General features: G+C 42.6%; 1 protein-coding gene across 6 annotated transcripts in view; it reads left to right on the plus strand.

The window, feature by feature from the left end:
- The window catches only part of znf462 (zinc finger protein 462), a 97,751-nt gene that overhangs the window by 42,756 nt on the left and 45,478 nt on the right, over positions 1-9,517 (plus strand). For all 6 annotated transcript variants that reach the window (XM_078530109.1, XM_078530118.1, XM_078530099.1 and 3 more), the window contains one exon: positions 8,076-8,325. In XM_078530109.1, coding sequence (XP_078386235.1) covers positions 8,106-8,325 — 220 coding nt within the window. In that variant the 5' untranslated portion in view covers positions 8,076-8,105. The remainder of the gene's footprint in view (positions 1-8,075; positions 8,326-9,517) is intronic.

Below are 9,517 nucleotides of genomic sequence, written 5' to 3' on the forward strand. Positions count from 1 at the left end.
ATGCCGACCGGCATTGGGGGGGGTACGTGAGGGGAAGATGTGTTTGGTGGTGGCATCATGCTGGAGTTGGCAGAAATGGCGGAGGATGATCCTTTGAATGCAGAGGCTGGAGAGGTGATAAGTGAGGACAAGGGGGACCCTATCATGGTTCTGGGAGGGAGAGGAAGGTGTGAGGGCGGATGCGCAGGAGACGGGCCGGACACGTTTGAGGGCCCTGTCAACCACCGTGGGTGGAAAACCTCGGTTAAGGAAGAAGGAAGACATGTCAGAGGAACTGTTTTGGAAAGTGGCATCATCAGAACAGATGCAATGGAGGCGAAGGAACTGAGAGAATGGGATGGAGTCCTTACAGGAAGCAGAGTGTGAGGAGCTGTTGTCCAGGTAGCTGTGGGAGTTGGTGGGCTTGTAATGAATATTGGTGCACAGTCTATCACCAGAAATGGAGACAGAGAGGTCAAGGAAGGGAAGGGAAATTTGGAGGAGCTTCGGGGGAGGGGAAAGCTTTGACACCCAAACGCGGGCGAGGGGACCGAGAGGCCGACAGCGGGAGGTGTTTGGGATTAATCCGTAAGGGGTGCAGGGGGTCAGCATAAAAGAACATTGAAAACAATTGAAGATAATGCACTATGGTTAGAACATGAATTCTAACCTGTAAATAGGGGAAAACCAGAACGGTTGACTGGAATTTATTTTTAAGAGGGATAAATTGCTTACATTCCCATTGATTGACTGAAGGCTGCATCACAACCTCATGGTGTCTCTCTGTTCAGAAAATCCTGTCGACAACCAGCACAGGTAAAACACGTCTCAATGGAGAGATAGCAGGACATGTCGATTTGAAGAGAAATAATTGCTCTATTGTACATCGTAGGCATGGATAATGCAGCGTTCTAATTAGCGGACTGAAGTTTGTGTTGTACACTGCATTTCTTGTAGTTCTGGAACCTTCCGCTGGTTGGAACTGATGCACTAAAATTGAGATTTTGAAGGCACCAGAAATGGTTATTTAATATAATAGCTGGGGTTATTGTTCTTTGAGCAGAGAAGGTTAAGGGGAGATTTAGCACAAGTGTTCAAAATTATGAAAGGTTTTGAGTAAATAAGAAACTGTTTCCAGTGGCAGGAGGGTCGGTAACCAGAGGGGACAGATTTAAGGTGATTGCCAAGAGACCCAGAAGGGAGATGAGTATTTTTTTAAACTCGGTGAATTGTTGTAGTCTGGAATGCGCTGCCTGAAAGGGCGGTGGAAGCAGATTGAATAGTAACTTTCAGAAGGGCAGTGGAGAAATACTTGGGGAGAAAATTACAGGGCCATGGGAAAAGAGCAGGGGGTAGTGGGGCTAATTGGATAGATCTTGGATAGCTGGCAAGGTTTGATGGGCTGAATGGTCTACTTGTGTCATTCCCTAATTCTCTTTCAATAAAAGCCCGCAAACTCACTTAGCCAAGTAAGCACCATTTTAAAATTTTGTTTCAGACTGTGGTAGAATCTCAGCTTGTTAAAACCCATAATAAACAGTGAAGTAGGTTGTATTTACAAAAATGAGAGCAATTCTGCTGTAGAATTCCAGATTTGCTGCATTTGCATATATAAGCAGTAATAAACCTGTCATGGTTGCCCAGTTGTCACAGGATAGACGCATGGGTTTGAAGTGTTGTTTAAAGGGGTGCAGTGTGTGTTTAAAATTTCAATTACTGCAATTTGAATGAGAGGGTGGGGGAAAGAGAATCAGTAAATTCTATATTTGTGACGACCTGAGCACCAGAATGAACTTGAGGTGGCCACAAGCGATTGGAGAAATTTGAGGTGAGCTGTTTCTTTCATTCCTCTATTGGTGGCCGGGCCTTCGACTGCCCGAGCACTCAGCTCTGGAATTCCCTCACTAAACCTCTCTGCTCCTTCTTAAAACCTACACCTTTCATCGTGCTATTGGTAACTTGTCCTGACATCTCCTTAAGTGGCTTGGTGTCTGATTTGCCCCAGTGAAAGGTCTTGGAATGTTTACTGTATTAAAGACCTGCGATATAAAGGCAATGTTGTCATTGGTAATTTGGAAGTTCAGATATTGGCTGTGATATTATATTCTTATTATTTGGAGAGTTAGGAACTATATTGTAATGTGCATGTACGCATGGATATCTGGGATGCCGCATCGCTCACTGCTGCACCACAGTCTCGCGCCAAACTAGCAGTGTATCGTTCCGCGGCACATGGTGAGACCTGCAAAATGCATTCCATGCCAGCACCAGCAATTCTGTCTTAAAGTGTGATTATTTCAAACTTCTGAGAACTGCATGACATTGCAGCGGGTCTTCAAGTGAGCAGCCTACTGTTACACTTATAAAAATAGCAGCATGAAAGATGATGCCCTTTTTAAAAAAAAAATACGGTCACTTTCTGAGTTGAAACTTGAAAGAGTTTAAGCAAGGACATCAAAATTAAATGTGTAACACTGCAGATCGGAAGCACTGGTTAAATGGAACTGATGCATATCAACATGTGTTTTGTAATATATGCGTAATGGACATAAAAAGAAAAGGCAATATTTCTGTAGTACCTCTCGCAACCTCGGTAAGACATAAAGTGTTTATAGTAAGTTTAGTACTTTTCAAGTGTAGTCACTATATTGCTGAAAGAGACAAGCTGTGGAAGCTTTTCGTTATGCACTCATCAGGACAGAATCTCAAAGGGAGCAGCAATTTATATTGTCATTTATTTATGTTTCCCCCTTTGAAATTTGGCATTCTTGTGGTTCTGTCCTGATGAGTGCGAGACGAAAAGCTTAAACAGCATGTCTCTTTTTTTTCAGCAGTACTTGGGTTTTATTTATCGGGTTCATTTTTAACAAAAGAAGAAGTGGGGAGAGCTGGGAGACTTCATTTTAAAGAGAGCGGGAGGAGTTCACGTGAGGTCAGCGGCGGAGTGATGTCACGTACCACAGCGTGACGTGAGTGCAGGGAAAGCAGCTGATTGTTGAGTAGGATTGGTGAGACTTTTAAAGACTAAAAATAAAGGCCTTTAGTTTGTGTTTAGGTCTCCAGTCTTTTTCTCTCTCTTTTCTTAAAAATAGCTTGTTAAGTAGAAGGTCGATGCTGGTGTAGAGGGTTCTGGAGAGGGGATATGTAGGCTTACAAAGCAAAAGGATATGGCAGCATTGCAGGGCAGCTATTTAGGTAACGATACCCAGCGTGCGACAGGAAGGGACAGACTGTCCAAACATTTTTTTTTAAAAAGCAGCAAATAGGGTCAAAAAGGGGAAAAAATGGTAAAAAGGCAAAATTAATGGCTTTTTATTTAAATGCACTTGGTATTCGGAACAAGATTAATTAATTAACAGCACAAATAGTGGTTAATGGGTATGATCTTGAAACCATCTTTCCGTAATGGCTATAAGGAGATCAGAGCTGGGAACTAAATATTCAGGAGTTTTGAAAGGACAGGCAGGAAGGAAAGGGTGGTGGGGTAGCTTTGTTCGTATGAGGTGGAATAAGTACGATAGCAAGAAATGATCTTGGATCGGAAGGTGTAGAATCCATATGGGTGGAAGTAAGAAATAACAAGGAGAAGAAGACACTGGTGGGAGTAGTCTATAGCCCCCCTAACTGTAGTAGAATAACTCAGGAGATACTGAGGACGTGTAAAAAAAAGGCAGTACATTAATCATGGGTGACTTTGATCTTCATGTAGATTGGGAAAATCAAATTGGCAGAGGTAGCCACGAGCAAGAATTCATAGTGTATTCAGGACAGTTTCCTAAAACTTGTTATGGATCCAACCATGGATCAGGCTATTTTGGATCTGGTAAAATGTAATGAGGCAGGTTTAATAAATGATCTGAGTAATATACCTCTAGGAAACAGTGACCATAACAATGTAGAATTTAGCATTCAGTTTGAGAGTGAGAAACTTGGATCAGAAACAACCATGCTAAACTTAAATAAGGGTAATTACAAAGGAATGAGGGCAGAGTTGGCTGGAGTGGACTGGGAAAGGAGTTTAGCAGAAAAGACGGTTGATGAACAATGGCAAATGTTTAAGAAAATAGCTCATGACTCTCAACAAAGATATATCCCAGTGAGGAAGAAGGATTCTAGGAAGGGGATAAACCAACCCTGGTTAACCAAGGAAGTTAAGGATAGTATCAAATTGAAAGGGAAAACATACAATGTGGCAAAGTTTAGTGGTAAGCCAGAGGATTAGGAAAGTTTTAAAAACCAACAAAAGATGACCAAAAAAAACAATGAAGAGGGAGAAAATAAACTTTGAAGATAAACTAGCGAGTAATACAGAAATGGACAGTAAGAGCTTTTTTAAATATATAAAAAGGAAGAGAGAGACCAAAGTGAACATAGGCCCCTTAGAGAATGAGGCTGGTGAAATAATAATGGGGAACCAGGAAATGGCAGAGGAGTTGAATAAATACTTTTGCTTTAGTCTTCACAGTAGAAGATACTAATAGCATTCCAAAAATACTAAATAATCACTGGGCAAAAGGGGGGGGGAGGAAATAAATGCAATAACTTTCACTAGAGAAAAAGTGCTCAGGGAAACTATTGGGACTAAAGGTCAATAAGACATTAAAGGAAGTAGCTACAGAGTTGGTGGATGCACTGGTAGTAATCTTCCAAGAACCCTTAGATTCTGGAAAAGCCCCAGAGGAATGGAAAACTGCCAATCTAACACCCTTATTGAAAAAGGGAGAGAGACCAAAAACCAGTAACAATAGACCAGTTAGCTTAACATCCATCATTGGGAAAATGTTAGAGTCTATTATAAGGGATGTAATAGCAGAGCATTTAGAAAAGCATAAAATATTCAAGCTAAGTCAGCATGGCTTCATGAAGGGGAAATCATACCTGACATTCATTAGAATTCTTTGAGGAGATAACGAGCAGGATAGATAAAGGGGAACCAGTAGATGTAATATATTTGGATTTCCAGAAGGCACTTGATAAGGCACCGTACATAAGGCTACTTAATAAGTTAAGAGCCCATGGGGCAGGGTTTTTGGGCAGGCGCGATGGGCAGCCCCAGGAAATGGCCCGCTGCCCGTGCTTGGTCTCCGACCACGATTTCAGTTAACGGCCGGCCAGCGTGAAACGCGCACTGAAAGGCTCAGCGCTGCCGGGATGGGACGGAAGGAGGGGGAACTCGCAATGAAAGCTCCCTGAAGGCAGAGAGCTGCCTCAGGGAGCTGAAGAATTTAAAACCAAGAAATAAGGATGTTAAAGTGCAGGAAAAAATGACCACACACCGGACTCACTTGCCTAAACATATAGACAATAAAAATCCTGCCCAAACATTTTCCTTTTTAAATTGTTATCGGAAACTTTGTCCCGCCCCTTGGATGAGGTTTCCTCAAAAATCCAAAAGCTGCCTGGCCGATTCGACTGCCCAACCGTAACATTGGACGGGCAGCGAAAAATCACCGCTAATTGAAACTTTAATGGCCTTAATAGGCCTCTTAATTGTCGGTGTGTTCGCTGCTGACCCTCCCACCTGCCTGCCAACCAAAATATCACAGGAGTGCGCAATGACGCCATCACGCGATATTGTACACCCAATCGGGTTGGGCGGCTCGCCCACCTGCAGGACGTAAAGTTCTGCCCCATGGTGTTGGGGGTAGTACATTAGCATGGATAGAGGATTGGCTAACTAATGGAAGACAGAGAGCGGGGATAAGGAGGGCATTTTCGGGATGGCAACCTGTGACTAGTGGAGTGCCACAGGGATCAGTGCTGAGGCCTCAATTATTTACAATATATATTAATGACGTAGATGAGGAAAGTGAATGTACTATCGCCAAGTTTTCGGATGACACAAAAATAGGTGGGAGGACAAGCGGTGAGGATGACAGAGCCTACAGGAGGATAGAGTCTACAGAGGGATATAGACAGGTTAAGTGAGTGGGCAAAAACTTGGCAGATGGAATATAATGTGGGAAAATGTGAGGTTATGCACTTTGGCAGGAAGAATAGAGGAGCTGAATATTATTTAAATGGAGAAAGCTGCAGCACAGAGGGATTTGGAAGTCCTCGTGCGTGAATTACAAGAAGCTAGCATACAAGTTCAGCAGGTAATAGGGAAGGCAAATGGAATGTTGGCCCTTATTTCAAAGGGAATGGAGTATAAAAATAGGGAAGTCTTGCCAAAACTATACAAGGCACTAGTTAGACCACACCTAGAATACTGTGAACAGTTTTGGTCCCCTTATCTAAGGAAAGGTATACTGGCATTGGAGGCAGTCCAGAGAAGGTTCTCTAGGTTCCTGGGGATGGAGGGATTTTCTTATGAGGAGAGGTTGAGTAGGCTGGGCTTGTACTCATTGGAGTTTGGAAGAATGAGAGGTGACCTTATTGAAACATATAAGATTCTTAAGGGGCTTGACAGGGTAGATACTGAGAGGTTGTTTCCTCTTGTGGGAGTCTAGGACCAGAGGGCATAATCTCAGAATAAGGGGGCTTCCATTTAAAACAGAGCTGAGGAGGAATTTCTTCTCTGAGGGTAGTCAATCTGTGGAATTCTTTACCAGACAGGGCTGTAGAGGCTGGGTCACTAAGTATATTCAAGGCTGAGATAGACAGATTTTTAATCAGTAAGGGATTCAAGGGTTATGGGGACAAGGCAGGAAAGTGGAGTTGAGGATTATCAGATCAGCCATGATCTCATTGAATGGCGGAGCAGACTCGATGGGCCGAATGGCCTACTTCTGCTCCTATGCCTTAGGGTCTTATGGGTTCTATACTACCAAGCGACTATTTGTAGTCACTTTACTAATTCAAGAACGGATGTGTGAAATAAGCCCACTGGGTAACATTGATCCATTTTCTATGTTATAAAGCATTTGTGAAGCTCCTCTACGTACAAGGTTCTAAGTAAATAACTGTAAGTTAGTTTATTCTAATCTACAGTTTTATTCTTAAAAAAGACTTCATTTATATAGAGCCTTTCAGGACCCCGGGACGACTCAAAAGCCCTTTACAGCCAGTGAAGTATTTTTGAAGTATGGTCACTGTTGTAATGTAGGAAATGGAATAGCCAGTTAGTGCAAAGAAAGTTTCCACATACAGCAATGTAATAATAAGCAGATAATCTGTTTTATTGGTATTGATTGAGGGATAAATATTGGCCCAGGACACTGGGGGAAAACGCCCCTGTTCTGTGATATAAGGGCCACGAGGTCTTTTACAGCCACCTGAGGGGGCAGATGGGGGCCTCAGTTTAGTATTTCACCCAAAAGATGGCACCTCCATAAATGTAGCACTAAGACCATAAGACGTAGGAGCAGAAGTAGGCCATTCGGCCCATCGGGTCTGCTCCGCCTTTCAATGAGATCATGGCTGACCTGATAATCCTCAACTCCACTTTCCTGCCTTTTCCCCATAACCCTTGGTTCCCTTACTGATTAAAAATCTGTCTATCTCAGCCTTGGATATACCTAATGACCCAGCCTCTACAACCCTCTTGCGGTAAATAATTCCACAGATTCACTACCCTCTGAGAGAAGAAATTCCTCCTCATCTCTGTTTTAAGTGGGCGCCCCCTTACTCTGAGATTATGCCCTCTGGTCCTAGACTCTCCCACAAGGGGAAACAACCTCTCAGCCTCTACCCTGTCAAGCCCCCTAAGAATCTTATATGTTTCAATAAGGTGGCCTCTCATTCTTCTAAACTCCACTGAGCATAGGGTCAGCCTACTCAACCTCTCCTCGTGAGAAAATCCCTCCATACCCAAGATCAACCTAGAGAACCTTCTCGGGACTGCCTCCAATTACAGTATATCTTTGCATAGATAAGGGGACCAAAATTGTTCTCAGCATTCTAGGTGTGGTCTAACTAGTGCCTTGTATAGTTTTAGCAAGACTTCCCTATTTTTATACTCCATTCCCTTTGAAATAAAGGCCCTAGAGTGCCAGCCTAGATTGTTTTACTCAAGTCTCTGGAGTGGACCTTGAACCCAGAAACTACTCACATAGAGGCAAAGGCTCAAACCATTGAGAGGCAGCTGGCATCTTTTTGTCCTTTCTGTGTTGGTTTCAGTCAATAACCGAATTACTAATTTGATTGTGTTCCAGATCCTTATTGATTGAAAGGCGTTGAAAGTAATGGAGGCCCTACAGTGCGATGGATGTGACTACCGAGCAGAAACCTACGATGATCTGAAGGCTCACATTCAGGATGTTCACACTGTGTTTTTGCCCCACGTGGAAGCTGCTGAGGAGGACGGCAGTCAGCCTCGATCTGTTACACCAACTCAAGATCCTGAAGCTGATGTGAACCTTCCTGCTGTGAAAACTGAGCTCGGTTCTCCAGTGGAAACAGCAGGTGAGTGATTTTCTTATTAAATTTAAAAACCACAAACTCTCACGAAACGGACAGTCGTTCTGCTCACTGCAATATCCTCGGTGCATTGTTTCAGGCTACAGTCATGATGACACACACTCAACAGGTGCCTTACATTGTTTGCATTTAGTGCACTTTAGACCCGCAGGGTTGGCAGGTAAATTATCAGTGTTTGCCAGTTCCAATTGAGGTTTTGCTCTGTTCCTGTTTTAAATGTGGATAGCGGTCTTTTTGAAGAACAAATTGGAAATCCAGCATGGCTTGCCTGGGATCACCATACCATTTGTGAAAGATTGTTCACCTAAATTCATTTTAATTATACTACTAATAATCCTACCGCCTGTTATTTGTGAACTGCATAAGGTCTTTTTTAAAAAAAACAAATATTGACTCTATACATCTTCAGTGTCATGCCATGTGTTAGGGTTATCTGATGACCTAGATCCCATAACAAATTATGTTTTTGTGATTTTGCTTAATAGAATGGTTACAGCACAGAAGTAGGCCCTTCAACCCATCATCTCTGTGCCGGCCCCCTGCAAGAACAACTCGTCTAGTTCCATTCCCCCACCTTTTCCCCATAATCCTGCAAAAAATTTTTTCCCCAGGTAATTGTCCAATTTCCTTTTGAAAGCCACGGTTGAATCTGCTTACACCACACTCTTAGGCAGAGCATTCCAGACCCTAACAACTCGTTGGGTGAAAAAATCAACTATTTCCTCAACTCACTATTGCTTTTTTTTTGCCATTCACCTTAAATCTGTATTCTCTGGTTGTCGACCCTTCAGCCAGTGGGAACAGTTTCTCCCTGTTTACTCTGTCCAAACCCTAGAATGTTTTTGAGTACCTCTGTCAAATCTCCTCTTAATTTCTTTTCCAATGTGATTTAAAGTTTATCATTATTTTGAGGAACTTGGTGTTAGATTTGTTTTTTTAAATGTATATTCTGGTGTTGGGTAAAAGTATACTCGAAGATGGGCTAAAATATTACAATGCAATACGTGTAATTGCGCGTGTTATCACCAACACTGCATTTAATGAAATGTAATCAAAACAAGTAATGGTGTTATTACTGAAGCTACCCGTAGCCTAGACTATATCTAATTACTTTCCAAAATGTCTGTAGAAGAAAATATTAAACTCTGTCTCTCTTTTTGACATGGCACTTGGCTCA

The sequence above is a fragment of the Cetorhinus maximus genome, chromosome 2 (genome assembly GCF_964194155.1).
Source record: "Cetorhinus maximus chromosome 2, sCetMax3.hap1.1, whole genome shotgun sequence".
Taxonomy (NCBI): Eukaryota; Metazoa; Chordata; class Chondrichthyes; order Lamniformes; family Cetorhinidae; genus Cetorhinus; species Cetorhinus maximus.